Source organism: Xiphophorus couchianus, chromosome 13, assembly GCF_001444195.1.
Source record: "Xiphophorus couchianus chromosome 13, X_couchianus-1.0, whole genome shotgun sequence".
Classification (NCBI taxonomy): domain Eukaryota; kingdom Metazoa; phylum Chordata; class Actinopteri; order Cyprinodontiformes; family Poeciliidae; genus Xiphophorus; species Xiphophorus couchianus.
In genome coordinates, this window is record NC_040240.1 from 19,678,634 (window position 1) to 19,699,550 (window position 20,917).

At 38.3% G+C, this 20,917-nt stretch overlaps 3 protein-coding genes across 4 annotated transcripts in view; 2 read left to right on the forward strand and 1 right to left on the reverse strand.

Moving 5' to 3' along the window:
* Positions 1 to 304: 304 nt before the first annotated feature.
* On the forward strand, positions 305 to 2,533 carry LOC114155820 (uncharacterized). Its single transcript, XM_028035932.1, has 4 exons — positions 305 to 499; positions 727 to 827; positions 1,601 to 2,100; positions 2,179 to 2,533. The coding sequence occupies exons 2-4, from the start codon at positions 731 to 733 to the stop codon at positions 2,221 to 2,223; spliced, it is 642 nt and encodes a 213-aa protein (XP_027891733.1). The 5' UTR covers positions 305 to 499; positions 727 to 730; the 3' UTR covers positions 2,224 to 2,533.
* A 2,523-nt stretch (positions 2,534 to 5,056) lies between these two features.
* On the forward strand, positions 5,057 to 16,405 carry lrp12 (low density lipoprotein receptor-related protein 12). Its single transcript, XM_028035832.1, has 11 exons — positions 5,057 to 5,773; positions 7,467 to 7,523; positions 7,606 to 7,741; positions 9,057 to 9,259; positions 9,515 to 9,762; positions 10,276 to 10,425; positions 10,502 to 10,723; positions 11,959 to 12,225; positions 13,160 to 13,362; positions 13,443 to 13,575; positions 14,995 to 16,405. The coding sequence occupies exons 1-11, from the start codon at positions 5,719 to 5,721 to the stop codon at positions 15,913 to 15,915; spliced, it is 2,595 nt and encodes an 864-aa protein (XP_027891633.1). The 5' UTR covers positions 5,057 to 5,718; the 3' UTR covers positions 15,916 to 16,405.
* Positions 16,406 to 19,645: 3,240 nt separating this feature from the next.
* The window catches only part of LOC114155755 (regulating synaptic membrane exocytosis protein 2-like), a 47,458-nt gene continuing 46,186 nt past the window's right edge, over positions 19,646 to 20,917 (reverse strand). For both annotated transcript variants that reach the window (XM_028035816.1, XM_028035817.1), the window contains one exon: positions 19,646 to 20,599. In XM_028035816.1, coding sequence (XP_027891617.1) covers positions 20,411 to 20,599 — 189 coding nt within the window. In that variant the 3' untranslated portion in view covers positions 19,646 to 20,410. The remainder of the gene's footprint in view (positions 20,600 to 20,917) is intronic.

Here is a 20,917-nt window from a genome sequence, read left to right on the forward strand (position 1 = left end):
TTCATTAATTAGGAAGAAAAAGGCAACCAAAGCAACATGGTGTATGCAGTTAAACATTTAAATTTTAAGACACTTTTAAATAGACATTGTTTGTCCTGTTTTCTACAGAACCATCTATTTTGTTGGGTCGTAGATTTTTTGTGAAATCTTTGTGAAAAGAATCTGTGAAACAGATTAGAAATAAACTTACTTAAATCTCAATTTAAATCTCTGTCTGAGTCCATTGTTCTCCTGGTTTAACTTGGTAAACCAGTACAGACTGCATCTGGTGCTTGCTGTATTTCAGAAAGAAAATAATAATAATTTGACCGTCTCCCAGATTAAATATAATCCCGCTCTAACCTGCCCTGCAGCAGAATCAAACCTGCTGTAAGCAGAGGGGAGTGGCTGGTTGACAGTTAAAATGTGGGTGTTTGTTTTTCCTTTTCATTCTGCATTTTCAAGAAGAACCACAGGCAGCCGATCAGCTCCACATTCAATTCAACAAAAGCTCCAAACGGTAAGTGTTTTAAATTGATTAAGGATTTGTCCTGTAAAATGTGATTTTTTTTGTTGTCTATCAACAAATTAAAGCAGTTTATAAAAAATAAATGCACAAAGAAAGCAGGTTGTCAAGCCTGTTTCTCAGCCTTAACACACTGATTCACCTGATCTTCATTAGTTCTCAATAGGATGTTATTTAAACGCTTTATGAACTATTTTAAGTCAAAATGTCTCTTTCTAAAGAAAGATGAGTGGAAACAGCAACACTGAACCCGATGAAGGAAGAGGAGGAAGTTGGTTTCCTGCTCTTTGTATGGCTGCTGCTGCAGGAGTTGTTGGTCTTTGTAAGTTACAGAAAACTGATAAATTTTTTTATTTTCATATTATGAAGAGGCCCGTCATAATAAAAGCATGGTGAGATTATTTTCAGATTATTTGTGCTTTCTGTTGTGATGGAACCAACAATTTACAGTAGAGGAGACTTTCCACTTTTGGAAATTTATGAAAAGTTGAAGAAAAACATCAGAAGTTTCGAGATCAATCTTAGAATTTTTTTCTAGAAAAATCTTGGAAATTTCTTAGTTTCAAAAGTCAAATATTTTCAACTTTTGAAGCTCTTAAATTTCTCAAGTTTTTCTAGAATTTTTTTATTAATTTTTTTGGTGGAAATTTTGCCCTTTTTTCTGCAATAGCCCTTGTACATACAACATAGTACATATTAAAATATTGATGCATCAGAAGAGTTAAATTTGCAAGAAATGTTTTATTTTAAATGCATTTTTGACATAAGCAGATATGTATGGCGGTGCATTACTTTAGTATAGTTTAGGCCAATACTAAACTATTCTAAATGGTTTAGAATAGTTTAGTATTGGCCAATACAAATAGGAGAATATTTATTGGCCTGTTTGTATTTTTGCTAACAAGCAACTAAACAGGTTTTCATTTTTATTTATTTCCTCTGTCTGCATAGAGACCTTCAGGTATGGTGTCTGAATTCACAAACGTTTAGTAATAACCTCTTTTAGATCACTAAGTTACCATTGTTTAAGTTACTTAAACCAGATAATTAAAAGATACCCTAAATTTGTTGAAATGTCTCTGTTTGCTTCTTCAGTGTGGCAGAATCGTGAAACCAAAAAAAAGATTGAAGAGATGGAAGTAAAGCTCAGGAGAAACAGTCTCTCCATTCACCGCAGTCAGATTATTCCATTTATTGAATTTTATTCTACGTTTTCAAGTTCCCCAGAAGAGAAAAGAAACGTTGTACGCAACGGTTATGCAAGCAGAGGAGCACAGTTCCTTTTATCAGAGCTGGATGACTTGGAGGATCTGCTGGTGGAAAGGCAGCATCTCTACTGCAGATACTTCACAACGAAGCCTCACCTGGAGCGGATGGAGAAGAAGATACAGGAGAACGCCAATGTTTTGGTTTGGTACAATTTAATAAAAAAAGAGGAGTTGGATAAAATCTTCCGTGAAGATCATCACTGTGCTTCCTGTGTCTCGTACCTGTGGACTGGAGACAAAAGAAAAAATGGAAAACTGATGTGGGAGATGCTGGAAGGCTGGAGGAAGGCGGCGACGGGAAATATCAAAGACAAGACCTTTAAAAAGGTGAGCATGAATCAGAGTGGCTTAAACTTTATATGAGAATATCCTGCAATAAACGTTAATTTCTTTTTTTTTGAACAGGTTTTCGAGGACAAAGAAAATTTCCGGTCCACTTTTCAGCGCTGATTAAATTTGGTCATGAGCAAAATTTACTCAGCAGGGGGTTTCAGGAAACCTGAAACCAATGTTAACGAATGTTTTTATTATTTAATGGGGGTTAATGTTCAATTCTGCTTGGTATCATAAGAGTGGCTTCAGAGGGACAAAATTATACAAACATTTTCAATCAAGAAAATTATAGACATCATCTTCATGATACTGTCTTGGGAAAACAGTGTCTTCAATCAGAGGCTTCTTCAAATTTGCTGTAATACTGACTGCTGCAGGAGATCTGTCCTGCCCACAGCCATCACCAACTACAATAACTCTTTGAAGAATTTTTATTAATGAGTCACAGCATTTAATTTCCCTTTGAGATCAATAAAGTTTTCTTGAATTTGAATTTTGAGTTTCTCTTTTGTTTCATCATCATCAGTAGCTGTGTTTCTGTCACAAATGTGCACAAATCTTTGTTTATGTTCTGCTAATTTTGACAAAACACAATTTTGTAATTGCCATTTCCATTAAGTAAGAAGTTATATTGAAATCTCGTCATGGCAGTGACGGATGTGAAACAGTTATGTGAGATAGATTTTTGTCATTTTCACCAGTAATAACATCGGGTTCTTCATCATGACTCATATGATGAGAAAAAAGTGTTTCCATTGCAAATAAACCACTTCATTCTAACACAAAAACAATTTAACGAAAAATGTTTTTTTCCAAATGTGCATGTTTCCATTTAGCAAATTTATTTACATTGCCATGTTCCCAAAATTGCATTAGTTTCTGGCTGTGGACACCAACCCACAGACAATGTTAATGTGTAAATAAACATTAACTTTTAGAATAATTTTCTGCACTGTCATTCAGTATTTAATTGTTACGTTTATTTAGCATAAATGCAGATTGAAACCTTCTGATTTTAGTGGTCCAGCTGCTTTTTATTTTTTTTTTGTAGCAGGATGTTTTGAGCAGCTTTATAAATTGCTAATAAGAGAGATTAACATGGGAAATTGCATTTTAATACATTATTATATGTTATATTTTATGCAAAAATATAATTAAAATGCAATGATTATTGATTTTTATTATTATTTCTCTTCCCTCCACCTCTCTTGCTGTTATATTCATGTTAGTCTTGGTATCTTTCCTGACAGTGAAGAATCACAGGGAGATAAGGAGGAAGAGGGAGTTGGAACTGCAGAGGATGAATAAAAATGTTTGTATTTTACACAGTTGAGTCTTAATTTTACATTTTGTTCTTGTGTTTTGGAAAATAAAAAGGAAAATAATGATGCTTCTTCATAGATCGATGTGCTGGAGAAACTCCTGGAAATGAGACGAGACGTTTTCTGCAGCTTCATCGTTCCACAGTCTGCAGCTGGAGGAAGAGATCATGAAGAAAGCTGACACTTTGGTGTTGGAGCGCGATGTAAAGAAAGATTTGGAAGAAATCTTTCGTGTGGGTGATAACTGTGCTACTGATTTTCTGAGCAAAGTAACTGGAATTGAAATGAACCACGGAAAACTAATGTGGGAAAAAATAGGAGAATGGAGGCGAGATCTTAGGAAGACCATTGAAGAGGAAGGCTTTGAATACGTGAGTATGATACAAATTATTTTGATATAAACAATATAACTATGAATATCAACTCAATCATGAACTGAAGGTTGTTTTCTAATATTTCTCCTTGTTCATCTACAGCTTTTTCAAGATTTATAGAGGTGCTTAAATGTTCAGCTGCAGTTTGAAAGAAACTTCGCCACAAAATTCACAACGTAACTTTTTGTGTGTTTGTTTGGTAGTTGTACATTTTATAAAGTTCTGTTTTTGCTTCCATTTCCCATATCCCTAATTCAGTTTGGTGTCTCTCAGTCAATTCCTATAAGAATCAAATTACATGTTTCCTATTGTTTTAGTTTTTGCAATAACATATCGCGAAAAGTAACCGCTAAGATCTTACACAATGTGACATGGAAGCAAAATACATATTTTGTAACCTAAAACCTGAAAATAAACCTGATTATCAGTAGTGCTACAATGAAGCCAATCACATCTGAGCCCCTTAAATACATAGATATGTTAATGTAAAGCTCTGTGACCTCAGTATTAGTCTTTTCTTCGTGGCATGTGGTTGTGGGTGAGGGGGTTTACAGCAGATGGACAGTTTTTAGGGCCTGTGGGGGTTTTGAGTCTCCAATCAAGGCAACAATAGGACAGCCGAGAAAAGCTCCAGCTGCCGTCCAGAAAGTGAGACCCAGCAACAGACAACAGATGTGCTGTTGTTGTGGAAAAGGACAATGTTGTGCTGTTATGAAGATTTATGCAGTTGAAAAACTGGGGTGTATGTAGATGTGTGCGAAATAAAAATCAAAATCTATCTAAAATAAAAATAAAATTTGTATTTTCTTGATTTATAAAATGAAAACATGATGAGACAACATACATGGCGGGTTTTATTTTTATCTTAAAAGTTTCAGAACTTTTCATAAAATGTTAAGTGATTTTATTTGGGTTTTTGATATTATGGTCCTGATTTATGGATAAAAACAAAAATTACAAAAGAAGAAAAGTAAACGAAAGAAAAAGATTAAGAAAGAAGACAGAAATAGAAAGAATGAAAGAAAATAAAAAGTTAAAAAGACTAAAAAAGAAGGGACGGGAAAAGAAGAGAAAGACATAGAAAATAAAAAACTAAGAAAGTCAAAGAAAGCGAACAAAAGTAAATGTATAAAAGAAAGAAAAACATACATTAAAAGTAAAGGAAAGAAAACAATAAAAGAAGGAAATTATAAATATAAATTGAAAAAAGAAAAGGATAAAAAAAGGAAAAGAAAAGGATCGTGATGTCACTGACGGAGCTTCTCTCTCTCTCTCTCTGTTGCTCTTCAGTCTGACTCGAAGCTAACAGCTAACCGGAACAGTAAAGATGCTATTGGACCCATAAACAGAGTAACGGCGGCTCTGCTGGGCTCAGTACCGGCTCTTTGAACTCTTATCGGGTCAGCTGGCCTATTGCTGGGTTCGGGTTCTGGTTGCTGTGACGGTGGACGGGCTGGATGGCCATGTAGCTCCGTTAGCATGTTTCGGCTTCTGGGCCACTTTCTCCACCGTTAGGCTCATTAGCAGCAGTCCGCCTGTTATCGCTCCTCTATGGGGGGGAATATCTATTCGTGTTGCAGTTAGATAGCCGTATTTCATCTCAACATGTGTCGGTGTGTTGAACCAGCGGAGCATGTTCTCGTTATGAATCCTTTAACCAGCTAGTAAGAACCGCAGCGCTGCTAGCTGAAGCTAACGGGCTCGGATGTCTTTGTTTCCAGCGGCGCAGGTCAGCTGCGGCCGTTAGAGGAGGATTTTATGGAGATTTTAACGCGTTGAGTCTGGGATCTGGTGTTTTTTAAAATTATTATTAATGTGGTCGGCTGACATGCAGCGCTCTCTTCTGTGACCTTGGTATCATCGCATCAGATCGATCAGAAATAAGCCCAACAGCTGGTTCCGACTCCAGGGTTACTATGGCCCTCAGTTCAGACTGCAGGCAGAGGGTCGTTTACCTGCTGCTCCTGTCAGGTAAGTGCTCGCTTCCTGGGTTCAAATGGGTCAGAAAGATTTTATTTAATGACTGCATCAGTGTAAAATTAATCAAATTATTTGGTTATTGATCTCTATTCTATTGCAAACAGTTTTCGCAATTAAATTACTCAATTTTTAGGGTGTTATCTCACTACAAACATTAAAAACTCCCCTCTAGTTTCGATTTTTATTATATAAAACATGTAAAGATCCTTAAAAAGGTATAAATGTTTCTTAAGCTGAAAATCAGTGTTTATAAACTTTCTGGTAATTGCTCCTTAATGTGATGATCTTTTAGGCCTGTGACAATAACAATAAATGATCCCAGTAGTTATTGCAATAAACGATAATATTTTCAAGTTATATAATGGTTATGGCATAAAAATGGCAAGAACATTTTGTTCTCAAAGATCAATAAACTTTCAATTCTAATGAACATCTAATACTGGAACTGGAAGACATTTTAAATATTCAAAAGAAAGAAACAAAACAGAATAAAATAAACAATGAAGTCTCTGTAAACAAAATTGTCCTAAAAAAAAGGCAAGTTGAGACTAAAAAGAGTTTTATCATCCAGTTTCTGGTAAAAAGAGAGAAAAACAGCAAATTATATATATAAAAATTATTGAGCTTGTTTTAATTCATGATACGATTAATTTATTGCTTATTGCGACAGGCCTAAGTATGTTTAAATGAAGATGTGACTTTTCCTGGTAATTACTAATTTCAGTTTTTTCCCCCTGATTTATGACGAGTTTTTTGTATCTGATTGGATTATTTGTCTACAATCAAACAAAATATCTTGATTTTTGTTAATGTGCTGGTTATTGGGTTATTTCAATTTATGTCAATCAGTGTAATTTCTTTCATCTGAGGGTCTACTATATGTCATAAATTATTTGTTTTTAATCAAACAGAAATGGGAGAAAATGTAAAAATAATTCCAATTTATGCATCTAAGCATATTTGTCACCTTAAATTATTTTAAATTAAATTTTTAAAAAGGTATGAAAAGTCCCTGCTATTGGTTTATGATTTAAGAGACAAAAAATTGATTTGATAAACAGAAAAATTTGTAAATCTGTTAATGTTCAGAAAAATCCGTAGTTCTGATTTCTGGTGCTTCTCAATCTTTAAATATAGATCACCTATTTTAACTTCACATGTACATTTTTTAAATAAAAATGTACATTTTATTGTCAGATTTATTTGATCAGGTTAAATTTGGGCTGTTTTTTTAAATAAATCACTGCTTTTGCATTAAAAATGTAGAAAGGCTGAATCAGTGCTTTCTCTCTCTTTTTTTGTTGTTGCATTACGCCAGTGTTTACCAGTGAAATGAGAACGCCATCCCATAATCCTCCACAGGAACAGCATTAAAGTGATGCTCTGCAGGGACATAATCAGATCATCAGCATAATGCTATTCATCGTAGTATTATTCATCTGACTGTCAGGAGGAGAAAACATGTGTATCATGGAAAATATTTTTTTTTTACTTATTTAATAAAACCTTTATATTTTAATTTGTTTTAGAGTTCTGCTTTGTCTAAAAACACAGATTGCTCTTTTCTTTTAAATGAAACTGTTTCATTTAAGCATTTCTGGCTGATTACCATCATAAAAGAATCTGTTGTTTGTTATTTAGAATAAGAATAAGCCTAATGCGTATGAATGTGCTGTTCTCCCAGGATGCATTGCTTCTTCTCAGAAGAATGACAACGTCTACGTGTCTGGATTTTCTAACGGTGCGTTCAGAGTCTCTCAGCTGTCGGTGTTTAGCGATTCCTGCAGTGAAACTGTAACAGAAGTCGTCTTCCCTCCATGCAGCCTGCGGCGACGTGGCCGAGCTCCTGTGGGCGTCCAGCGGCATCATCACCAGCCCCGGCTGGCCCTTCCAGTACCCGGCCAGGCTCAACTGCAGCTGGAACATCAGGGCCCGACCCGGGGACTCCATCACCATCAGGTGACGCGCGCTACACCGCAAGCCAGCATGTTATATTAATGTTAATATTAACTTAAACCTTTCAGTTTTTCAGCATCGAGTAGAGTTGCACCGATTCTGATTACCGATCTTTACAAAGCCTGACCTGCTGATTCTGACCGATACTTTTTGTCTGAAGTGTTGCTAAATATAGCAAGAAAGTTGCTGAGTTTGTAACAGTGGGGTGACGATTGTTAACTGTAAATGAGCAGACACGACCTGGTGGGCCGGTCCTTCAATCAAGCCTCTAAAAGCAGAGCAGAAAAGGACGAAGGTTGATTTTTTTTAACCTTTGCTGAAGTGGATAAGTATCTGCCGGCCACCAGCCATTTTGTCTGTTTTTTGCATTGAATTTCCACAACAAAATGTCACAAAAAGTACCAGTAATATATATTTTTTTCTTGTCACTGGAAAGTATCTGCTTTTATTACATCACTTACCACAAATATCAACATCCAATAAGAAAATGAATCCATAAACTAAGAAAAATGTAAGTAAAATTGTGGTTCATTTCCTACAGTAGATATTTATCAGTAATTGTCTTTTTAGGTTGCAGCTCTAAGTGACTTTTTTGTAGCTGAGGATAAACATGGATCCTTTGATTATAAAGTTTTCAGACTCCTGATTTGACTCTCATATTTATTTCCAAAGAAGGAAGTTGGTTTTTCTGAATGTTTTTAGACACATATTTTGGTTGAACTTGAGGGATTATTTTAGAAAACTGGCCTTTTAATTGGCCGGCTGCTCGGTTCATGATGTGCTTTTGCTCTTCCTGTGGTTTCCTGCTATCCGTCTGTGCTGGGTTTATTTCAGTTCAGGGTCAAAGTTCAGGCTGACGTTCAGACCTAAAGTTAAATCAGACATGTGCCGGCCTGTTTCAGAGTTAGTTTTAGGAAACATTTCAAACCTTTTTTGCTTATCAGTTCCTGCATTTAAACTTTTTATAGTTAATGTGTGTTGTTTGTTAGTTAATGCACTCAATGGTTTCTTTAAAATTCTCACTTTTTTTTCAAAATGTTTTTTTTTCAAAATTCTGATTTTTTTCTCAGAATCATGACTTTTTTTTTCTCAAATTTGACTTTTAAAAAAAACAGACTTTTTTGCAGAATAAAAATTTTTTTTTCCTCAAAATTGTGACTTTAATTTCGGACTCTTTTTCTTCTGAGATCCGACATCAATTCTGATTAAAAACTCAGAATCTTTTTTATTTATATTTTTCAGTGGCCCTATTCCTCCTCTGTATATTTCAGTCATTTTCTCCCAGGATGAAGAACGTTTTTATTTATTTTTTTTGTAGTTTCCAAGACTTCGACCTGCAGGGTTCTCACCGCTGCACCTCAGACTGGATGTCCATCAGCAGCTACAGGAGCCTGGACGGCCTGCGGGTCTGCGGCTCCTCCCTGCCGCCCCCTTACATCTCGTCCCAGGATCACGTCTGGATCCACTTCCACTCTGACGACGGCCTGGCGGGGAAAGGCTTCCGGCTGTCCTACATCACCGGTGAGGACGGCGCGCTCAGCTCTTGGTCAGATTTGAGAGCGACGGTGATTTGAAGAGACACCCTTCCTGTCTCCATCATCCTGTGATCTCTCCGGTCTGGCGTGTCGTCCTGTTTGTTGCGTAATGGCTGTTCAGAGAGCAGTGATGTAATTCTGGATTAGACTCAGATTTAAATCCTCAGAGCGAGAACTAAATGGAGACATCAGGGCAGCACAGAGAGATTCCAGCTGTCGATAATCAGGATTAACGTTGCAGGTAAACCGGAGGCGTCCAGCTGCGATGTGGACCAGTTCCACTGCTCTAATGGGAAGTGCATCCCGGACTGGTGGCGCTGTAACTCCATGGATGAATGCGGGGATAACTCGGACGAAGAGCTGTGTGTGGACTCGCCGTTTTCCTTCCAGCCTTGCAACCTGAACCAGTTCCCCTGCTTGTCCCGGTACACCCGGATCTACACCTGCCTGCCCCACAGCTTGCGCTGCGACGGCAGCATCGACTGCCAGGTGAGAGCCCGGTTCAAAGCAGGCGACACCAACAGAACCAATGGACTTTATGAACTCTTCTAGACCAATCGTAGCGCCAACGATCCAGCCAAATTTGCAGTGCCGTAATTCCGCAACACTTTGCGCTATCTCAAAAATTCCAGCGGTCTCTGAAAGGGGAGACGTTGCGCTTTTCACTCCTTTCGGAGCAGGAAGTGAAATTAATCTGAGGAGGAATCTGTTAATAGACCGTAAATTGTGAAAATAACTGCTAGATATTGAAAGTTCCAGTTGTTTTGGAGAAATGGGCAAAAATATTTATTCACAGGACATTTAAAGAACTGCGTACAATTAAAATAAGCAAAAATATCCAGGCGGAGATTTGAAACTTAGATCTCAAAGGTTTAAGAGACACAACAAGTCGACTAAGAGGGCAGATTAATTCAGTTTTTTCTCCATATAATTCATCACTCAGCAGTTTTTCATCCTAATTAAAAACCGTTTCTGATTAAGTCGGTGTTTCTCTGTTCTCAGGATCTCGGCGATGAGATCGACTGCGACGTTCCCACCTGTGGCGAGTGGCTGAGGAACTTCTACGGCTCCTTCAGCTCCCCAAACTACCCCGACTTTTACCCTCCAGGAAGTAACTGCACCTGGCTGATTGACACTGGTGACCACCGGAAGGTAACCTCTGACCCCCTGGACTCAGGCAGAAATCTGAAGAAGAACCTCTGTGATCATCCTGCTCTTCCTCCTGCAGGTCATCCTCAGGTTCACCGACTTTAAGCTGGACGGGACCGGGTACGGCGATTATGTTAAAGTCTATGACGGTCTGGAGGAGAACCCTCGCCGCCTCCTCCGGGTGCTGACGGCGTTCGACTCCAGAGCGCCCGTTGCCGTGGTTTCCTCCTCCGGTCAGCTCAGAGTTCACTTCTACGCTGACAAGATCAACGCCGCCAGAGGCTTCAACGTCACCTACCAGGTTGGTCCAGACTCGGTTCTGAAAAGATTTTCACTATTAGGCCCGTCACGATTACAAACTTTCTGGACGATAAATTGTCCCAGAGGTTATTGCCATAAACAATAATATTGTTGTTTTGAAACCATTTTCAAGTGATATAATGGTATAATGATGAAAGAATACATTCTCAAAGATAAATAAACTTTAAATTCTGATGAATGTTTAACACTGGAACTGGAAGACATTTTAAATATCCAAAATAAACAAAAAAACAGAAACGACAAATAAAATACATTTTTTTAAAAAGGGACTACAAACTTTTATCATCCAGTTTTTTGTAGAAAGAGAAAAATTAAATGAAATCATGCAAATGGAAATTATTACGTTTGCTTTAAATTATAATGCCATTAATTGATTTATTGTTTGTGAGACAGGCCAACTTCACACTGTTTTCTAGTACTGGGCGATAAATAGATTTAGTCGATTAATTGACTTTTTGCTTTTTTAATATTTAATATTTGGAAAATCTGCATTTTTTTTAGTTTGTGTTTTGGATGTGATGTCATCACCTCCAGAGCTGCCATCTTGTTTGGCAAGAGAGTTTTTCAGCTTCTGTTTATTTGGATTTTGAATTCAGATCAACTGTATGACAAAATATTTGGGCCAGGCTAAGATTATTATTATTATTATAAATATGTGAGTAATGTCATAATATTAGGCAAATGAAGACGTAATTTTATTAGAACTTCTGCTCAAAAAATTCAAAGAAAGATTGTTGAACATTTTGTGAAGTTATTCAGATAAGGAAATGAATCATTTAACACGTCAGCATCAAATTACAATCTGTCGCAGGATTTTGAAACGTTTGAGCAAACGACTGTTTCGAAGAAATAAACACAAACCTCATAACTTTAGAAGCTTTTCTCTTATTAAAACAACTTTTCTCTTAATTTTATGACGTTATTCTGGTATAATTATGCTAAAATCATGACTATATTCTAAATAAATTTCTCATAGCCTCGCCCTAGTACTCCGTTGTATAACTCGCAGAAGAGATGACTGAAATAAAAGCCACTTTTTAAAAAATATTTTTTGTCATTTGTAATTTTTTTTTTTAGAAAAAAAAAGCTAGAAATTGGATCTGGTATGAAAAACTTTGCACATTTTATTTTGAAGCGCTACTATTTTCTGAGCTGTTTTATCAGTTTCCATTCCATCATTGTGTTTGTGTCTGACCCGGTTCTGTTCTGCTGCAGGTGGACGGGTTCTGCCTGCCCTGGGAGGTTCCCTGCGGGGGGAACTGGGGCTGCTACACGGAGCAGCAGCGCTGCGACGGCTACTGGCACTGTCCGAACGGCCGGGACGAGCTGAACTGCTCGTCCTGCCAGGAGGACGAGTTCCCCTGCTCCAGGAACGGAGCCTGCTACCCGCGCTCCGACCGCTGCAACTACCAGAACCGCTGTCCCAACGGGTCGGATGAAAAAAACTGCTTCTTCTGCCAACCTGGAAACTTCCACTGCAAGGTGAGACGACCGGCCGACTGCAGGCCGGGAAATGTGTAGTTTTATTGTCCCAAAGGAGCAGTTAAAGATAACCTCCTGATGCAGCGATTAGCAAAGTAAAACAGTTTGAATTTGATGAAACTAAAACGAGGGAAACGTTCAAACATTACAGATGAAATGGGAAAGAGGAGAATAAATTGGTGAATAAATAAAAACATTAAGAGGAACTTTTAAAAAATGGGATATTATTATTTTTAGTACATTTTTCTGTTTGGTAAATTGCTGCAGCTGAAATTAATTACGTCTTGGTTTTTGGTATTATGCAAATTTTATAATTGCTTATTATTTTGACCAAACTTAATAAAAAATTTTGTTTCATCATTTATCTACCTGTGATTGTTGTGAAGCATTTTGGTCGGCTGAGGTTGTTATAAATGTGCTGTAAAAATAAACTTTGACTTGATTTGATTGAATATGGTGAAGAAACATTTTTTCTTACGTTGGGCTAATTAATCAGTTATTGAAATAATCGTCAATTAATTTCGTTATGAATTAAATGTTTACTGGCGTAAACTGAACATGTTATTTGCTGGAAAAACAACATATTCAGAGCAGTAATTAACCCAAAACTATATATGTATATGTACAAATTTAACATTTAAGATAAAAACATCTTAAATGTCTGTAAACGTGTTTCAGCCAAAGCTCCTCAAATGGAGTTTTTAGCTTCATTTAGTTCAAATTCACTATAAGTATGCAATGTTAAGTATCTTTTTATGCATTTCCAATACTGGATAAAAAAGTGATTTAAATGAAAAATCTGCAGATTTGTTGTCAGAATAATTTATTACTAAAGTAATTGTTAGTTGCAACCTCAGTGTCTATTACTGTTTAAAAACACATAGTGTCACTTTTAGTTCTGTAAAACTAATTTAGTTTTTGTTTTTTTTCCCAGAACAACCGCTGCGTGTTCGAGTCGTGGGTGTGCGACGCTCAGGACGACTGCGGCGACGGCAGCGACGAGGAGAGCTGCCCCATCATCGTCCCCACCAGAGTCATCACCGCCGCCGTCATCGGCAGCCTGATCTGCGGCCTGCTGCTGGTCATCGCCCTCGGCTGCACCTGCAAGCTTTACTCGCTGCGCATGTTTGAGCGCAGGTGAGGCGTCGCGCTGCGTTGCAAGTTGTTGGATCTCTGCTGGGCGACTGGTGGGGATAAAAACTGTGTGGTTGCCGCAGGTCGTTTGAGACGCAGCTGTCCAGGGTGGAGGCGGAGCTGCTGAGGAGGGAGGCTCCGCCCTCCTACGGCCAGCTGATCGCTCAGGGCCTGATCCCCCCGGTGGAGGATTTCCCTGTCTGTTCTGGCAACCAGGTACAGATACACAGTTGGTCCAGAAACGCATGATTACACATCACCATCATTCAGCTTACTGGATAAGTTTTCACTTAAACCTGCTGAAAATCTAGTGTTACTTCTACGGCTCAATGAGGAAATACAAGACGAACAGAAAATCATCAGAACTGAAAGCATTTAGTTTGTCAGGAGTCCAACAGCAACTTGATTATACTGCAGAGTTACTCTCTCAATTAATGCCTTACTTTAAGGTGACTTTATCCCGACTATTAAATTTCTACACTGCCTCTTGTACTCTAAGAAATAAAAATAAAAAACTTTATTAGAGGTTTGACTTGATTAAGGATTATATTCTGTAGTTTGTTTATCATCATTTAATCAAATACTATTGACTAATAACAGCAACATTTTCAATTCAAAATCCATATCTGCTGCTAAATTATTAAATAGACAAATAATATATTTATGGTTTTTATCTGTTATTTAGGTTGTTCAACAATCATAAAGCAAAGTGCTATTACACCAATTCAACTTTTAAATATCCATCTGATCATTAATTCATTTATCTCTTTTGAAAAATACTTTAGAAATGTGAACGCTGATGTTATGATTTTGAGTCTTAAATCATAATTGAGAGAATTAATCAGAATTTTGACTTTCAAAGTTATAGTTATGAAATTAAATGTCCAAAAATGTCAGAAGTGAATGGATATTCTGCAAACTATAAGGCATTTCTTGAGACAAATGAAAAACCAATAGCAAACTATTCTTTTTGAGGAATTAAATGTTTTCTAAGATCTAAATCACACATAGAAACGTAGGGCTGAAACGATTAATCGCATTACTTGTGATTAATCAACTGTCAACCAATTTACCAAACGATTAATCGTTTTAAAAAATCCATTTGCTGAAAGAACGATTTCCCCAGAGCCAAAACTGCACAAAAATATATTAAAAATATATTAATTTTGATTTTGAAAGAAAATCCTTTCATAGTCTGTGAAAATGCTCTGCAGATGCATCCTTTACTACAAATGATCAAGTGAACACTAAAGGAATGTTATATTTTTGCATTTTAGGCAATAATATATTTATTTTAAAAAGGAATAAAACTTTCTATTAGCATTTTCTTAGTGTATTTCTAACACTGTATACAAAAGCTGAAATGGTTAAATGAAAAATCTGCAGAATATACACTTGGTATTAATCTGATTAATTGATTATTCGTCAGAATAATTAATTTATAGTCAAAATATTTGATTAATCATCAGAATAATTGATCGAATAATAGATACTAAAACAGTTAGTTGAAGAAATGTTCTGTCTGTATCCCGTCTCTTTTAGTGAAAGGTTCTTGTTAATAATAATGTGAGCTCAGCTCTGTGTTTTTAAATGGACCCGTCTGTTTAAGGTTTTCTCTGGTCCGTTTTTCTTCAGGCGTCGGTTCTGGAAAACCTCCGCCAGGCTGTGCGCTCTCAGCTCGGCTTCACCTCCATCAGACTTCCCTCCGCTGGCCGCCATCGTAACCTGTGGCGCAGACTCTTCACCTTCTCTCGATCTCGCCGCTCTGGTTCTCTGGCTCTTGTTTCTGCTGACCTGGAGGACAGCTCCGGCACTGGGAGCACTGGGAGCTCCGGCTCGGACCTGCTGTCTCCCGACTCCGACGACACCGACACAGAGGGGGAGAGAGGGCGAGGGGTCGGCGCTGTGGGCGGGCCAGTCGCCCCGCTGCCTAACAAAACCCCACCTCCTTCCGCCGTGGAGGCCGTCGGGTCGGTGGCGGCGTCTGTGGCCTCAACGCCGAGCCGAGGCCGCGATCGGCCCAGAGAAACCCCACCCCCGTCCAGCCCGGTTACCGTGGTAACGACCAGCTCTGATCCTGACGTTTCTGAGCCCCAGCCTCCTTCGTCCACCGCCCTGCAGCGCCTGGCCCAGAACCTGCACCGCCTCGCCAGGAATCTGACCAGAACTAACCAGAACCAGCAGAACCAACCGTGGACCAATCAAAGCCCACTGCGCCAGCTGGAGACGGGAAGAAACGACCCTGAGGCTGCTGAGCGACGGGGAAGCAGAGAGGAAGAGGAAGACGTTGAGCTCCTCATCCCTGTCTCTGACTCGGACTCTTCATCTTCCTCCTCTTCATCGCTTAGCGACATACGACAGCCTCTGCTGGAGCCACACCCGTCCTGCGCCGCCGGCCCGGTCCACCATCACCACCGTGGCGCGAGCGGCCGTGGGGGACGGGACGGCACCTGTGAACACTGCGGGATGGTCCACACCGCTCAGATCCCCGACGCCTGCCTCGAGGCCACGGGCAAGACGGAGAGCAGCGACGACGAGCTGCTGCTGCTCTGCTAGCAGGCTAGCCTGCCAGCTAACATGCTAACTGTCCAGCGTTTCCTCATTCATTGGCTACCATGCTCACTGATTGGCTAACAAGACAACATGCCAACTTCCAAGTAACATTACTAACACATCTCTTAAATTTACTCTTCTGCTAGCTAACACGCTAACTTCAGGGCTGCCATTCTTTTACTCTGAAGCTGCATCATGCTAACTCGCTAAACTTGCTAACCCAGAATAACAAATTAACTCTTCATTTCTAACAAGCTAGCTAATGCTATGAATGCCACCCAGACGTTTCACTTCAAATAGCTAACTATCTAGCTAACAATGCTAACACATCACACTGTGCTAAAGCTACTAATTAATTTCTTTTTCAGTTTGTTAGCATGCTAGCTGGATTAAAGGTTAAAGATAAATGTACCAAACAGACACTTGGGTGTGATGTCACTGGTTCCTATTGGTACGAACAAAAAAACAAAAAGTTTTTTGGTTCCTCTGCGGTTTGTTTACCGCCTGCCAACCCCACATGTTCGGCCACCATTTTGCCACTTCGCTGTTTAGTTATCCAAATTTCTTTGAATATGAAACAGTGCTGTTTACTGTTAGATACAAGACTCCAATCAATAATATCTACCAGCAATAGGTCACTTGGCATTCCTTTTCCTCGATCACACACCACTGCTAACAACTTTGCATCTTACATCCCTTACACTATATTATTAAATTCTGGGTTAGATTTGGGCTTTTCTTCTCACTATTAATCTCAGAATTTCATGAAAATAAAAAAATAAAATAAAATAAAATTTCATTTCAAAATACTTGCATATACAGGTGGTACAAATGTACTTGTTCACAGGTACTAAATGATAGTAAGAAGAGACTAACCGGTCGTCAGCAAAGAAGCAAAATTACCAAAATCCCACATGCTCTCTTGTTCCCTCTTGCAGGCAAATGGCGCTTCATCGTCTTCTCATATATTAGCTAACATGCTAACTGATCTACCAACATGCCAACATCCAAGTAACCTTATAAACACGTTAGCTTTAGGACTGCCATTATTTTTCTGTAAAACTGTACCAAGCTAACTCGGTAAACCTGAGACTAACATGCTAACACAGAGTAACAAGTTAACTCTTCATTTCTAACAAGCGAGCTAATGCTATAAATGCCACCCAGAGCTTTCACTTCAAATGCCTAGCTAGCATACAGTGCTAGCACGTCACACTGGACTAGAGCTTCTGTCTAATTTCTTTTACGGTTTGTTAGCATGCTAGCTGGATTAAAGGTTACAGATAAATGTACCAATCAGAGTCTTGGGTGTGATGTCACTGTTTCCTATTGGTACGACCAAAAAAACTAAACGGTTTGTGGTTCCTCTGCTGTTTACCGCCTGCCAACCACGCGTTCAGCCACCAGCCATTTCGCCACGCTGTTATGTTACCGGTTTAACAGATTTTGTTTTTTAGTATGAGATGGTGTTGTTTAAACCGTTAGACACAAGGAAATGTGGTCATAAGGCTCCAATCAACAATATCTACCAGCAATAGGTCACTTACAATTAAATTAAGAAATTCTGGGTGAGATTTGGGCTTTTCTTCTCACTATTTATAACAGAATTTCATAAAAATATTTAACTGTAGCAAAAAATAAATTGGTACGCCATGGCTTAAGGATATAGGTACGCATTTTATTGTTTACAGATACAAAATGGAGGCAAGAAGAGACTAAGAGGTTGTTGGCAAAGAGGCAAAATGGCCCAAAGTCCTCATGTTCACTTGTTATTCATCGCAGGCAAATGTTCTGCTTAATGGTACGACAGTAATGATCAAACTGATGGTTCTCTGTAGTCCAGAATGGAATTGTTTGATAGAGAAACCATACGACCGGGTGATTTGTGGGAACTCCAGATCAAATGGAAAAGTTTCAAAGGTCCCTCCATTTCTAAGGCTGCTGGTTGAGTCTGTTTAAGGGAAATGATGAGGATCATGTGACCAGTGGAGGTTTCCAAAGAGGCCTGCTAGTGGGCTGACTTTATTTTAGGTTTTATTTCTCTGTGGCCAATATAAACATCTTAATGTTGATTTTTATGCTGATATTAGCCGTCAGCTGTTAGATATTGGGACAAAGTTTTATCCTTTACTGAATATAAAGCACAATGTCATTTTATTAACCTTTAATTTAATATTTTTATAACTAAATCCTCACTTAGAGATCCCGGTCATGTGATCCTCATCGCGGTCTTGAAAGTGTTTGGTTTTTTTCCGTCCTTCATGCCGCTTGTTCTGGATCGAAAAATGTGTCTCGCCCGCTCCAGTTGTTGGGTTTTTCTTCTCATTCACTTATGATAGTTTCAAAAACAAGAAATGAGACCAAAAAGTCCAAGAAGAACCACAACTGGAACGAAAAGCAGCATCGATCACATCTGCATTATAAACGTCGTGTTTTTAGTTTGTGGCTCCTCTTTTCTCGACCCAAACTGAAGCCATTCAAGCGTCTGTATTTCTGATCCTCGTTACTGTTTTGGTACTCGGCTGACTTTGTGTGAGTGTGATTGTGTATATTTATTATTATTAATATTACTATGGTTATTATTATTGTGTTACGTTGTTGTTGTGAAGCTGTTTTTTCTGACTTGCATGATCCAACTTGTTTGGTGTTTTTCTTTGAGTCTGTAAAACTAAAACCTGGCAAACTGCACTAAGGATTAAAGGTTCACATCAAGTGAATTGACTCGAGAGATTTTATTTTCTTCCACTTCACATTTTCACCAAATACACTCCAGACTGCCTTATGCAGGTATAGTAAACAGAAATTACCTCCTGAATTAGTTTTTTTGTCGTTTGAAGTCTAAATTAGCAGGTCTTTAAGCAGTTTTGTTACTTGATCATTATTGAACATTTCATTCAAATGAAGATAAAGTGAAGTTTCAGAGTACACTCTAAAAACTCTTAACTTTGATTTTTAAAAACTATGTAAAATCTTTAAATGTAAAGTGTTCTGTATTTATTTTTTCTCCCATGTTTTATAGTTTCCCTGCCTCTGCTGCCCTCTGCTGGTGATGTGTTGCAAAAAAGCTTTGTGTTTGCCAAACTGGATTATGTTTAACATTTACAAGCAAATGAGACATAAAAGAAAGTATCAAAATGCTGCTCATAATAACAAAGATAAATCTCATTGTTATGGAGGGGCATTCAAGTGACAACGTATTAGAGCCATTGTAGAAAGGAAAAAAAGTCAAATTTGTGAGAACATGGAAATTTCTGAGATTTAAGTCTAAACTGTTCAACCCTTAAAACTCAGAAATTTCCAAAATGTTTCTAAAATTTTTTTTTTTAGATTAATCTCAAAATTTGAATGTTTTCTTGCAAACTTTTCAAACTAACAAATTTCCAGTTTTTTTTTTTTCTAAAAAAAATTGTTAGAAAACTTTTTTTCTAGCAAATTTCAACTTTTGAAGCTTGAAAGTATCGTAGATTAATCTCAAAATTTTACATTTTTTCTTGCAACTTTTTAACTTTACAGGTTTGTCAGATAAGATGGCCGCCCTGGGCGATCTGAAATCATTCGTTATGGAAACACCAGGAGTGCAAAAAAATGCAGATTTTTCAAAGATTAAATCTTCAGAAAACAAAAATTTGATAAATCAATAAAACTAATATGTTACCCAGCCCTAATTGTAAGAAGATTCTTGTGGAAGAAAATAATTTAATCCAATATGGGAAAAAGACGGCAACACAAAATGTAGAGAAAAAGCACCTTTTTTTCCTTTTCTTGTACATTTTTTGTTTTTGAGTCATTTCTCGTCTGAACAAACAAAAGACATTTCAAAGAGAAATTTGGTTTAAATGATTTGCAAATCATTGCATTCTGTATTTATTTACATTTTATACAGCATCCCAGTTTTTTAAAACAAGGCTGTAGCAGGCATAGCAGCAGAACGTTAAACCTTACAGGACTGACGATGTTTTAGAGAACGTTCATGGATCTAAAGTCACGTTATGTAATCTGAAAAATGAGTCGCATGTCAGGGATATTTTACAAAAATCATAAATGATGAAACTATTTTCCAGTTTTCAGGCGACATTCCCAGGGTGTCGGTTTTTTTTCTCTGTTTCTGACAGGGTTTTTTTTTTCTTCTAATCTTTTTGTCGTTCCATGCAAAAAACACACCGCAGCAGACCTCCATGTTCCTGCATCTCCATGGAAACAGAGGCCGCCCGTCACATGACACAGAGGAGCTGCTGTGATTGGCTGGCAGCTGCGAGTCTTTTGGCCTCTCTTTTTCAAAGCATCTTTTGCCCAACCGGTCCCTCCATTTCCGCGGCGAGGGGAGGAGCCTCCCTCCACCCCGATGACATCATCATGGCACTGGTACGTCATCGTTGCGACATCATCATGCAGCATGCAGGAGCACAGGAGGGTCACTGCACCCAGCGACCGTTTGTCCCCTCTGGCTCGCCTCGAGGCCCGTTTGACGCGACGACGCAATCGGTCCCGACTCCTGATGCTACGATTTGCCGCCTTCGGTCTCCTTATTTGTTAGCGGCGCCAACGCCGGGTCCACCAATGAGGTGGCTGGAAACAGTTTGAACCAGCCAATCACCATGTTGGACAGGTCCAAGTCGTCCAATAGGATTTGAGCAGCTCCCATGAACGATTTATGATCCATCCGTCCGTAGTCGCCCCAGACGATGATCTGCAGCGACAAACAAACATTTAGACACATTTTCAGTTTTTTTAATTTATTAAATAAAATTTTTAAGTGAAAATTTTGTTTAAAACAAAGCGCATACTTTGCAACCAAAAGACAACATTTACTTTATAAAACACTATTACTGCCTTTTTTGTGGACAATCTTTGCATATATTGCAACTGCATATTTTTTATACCAGAGTCAGACCATCCAGATGTTGTTTGTGAGCATAAGGTTTGTTTTAAAGCAGATCTGACATTTTGTCAGTAAAAAATGTTCCAACATCTGTAGATGTTTAACCACTCTCACCAAACATTTTAT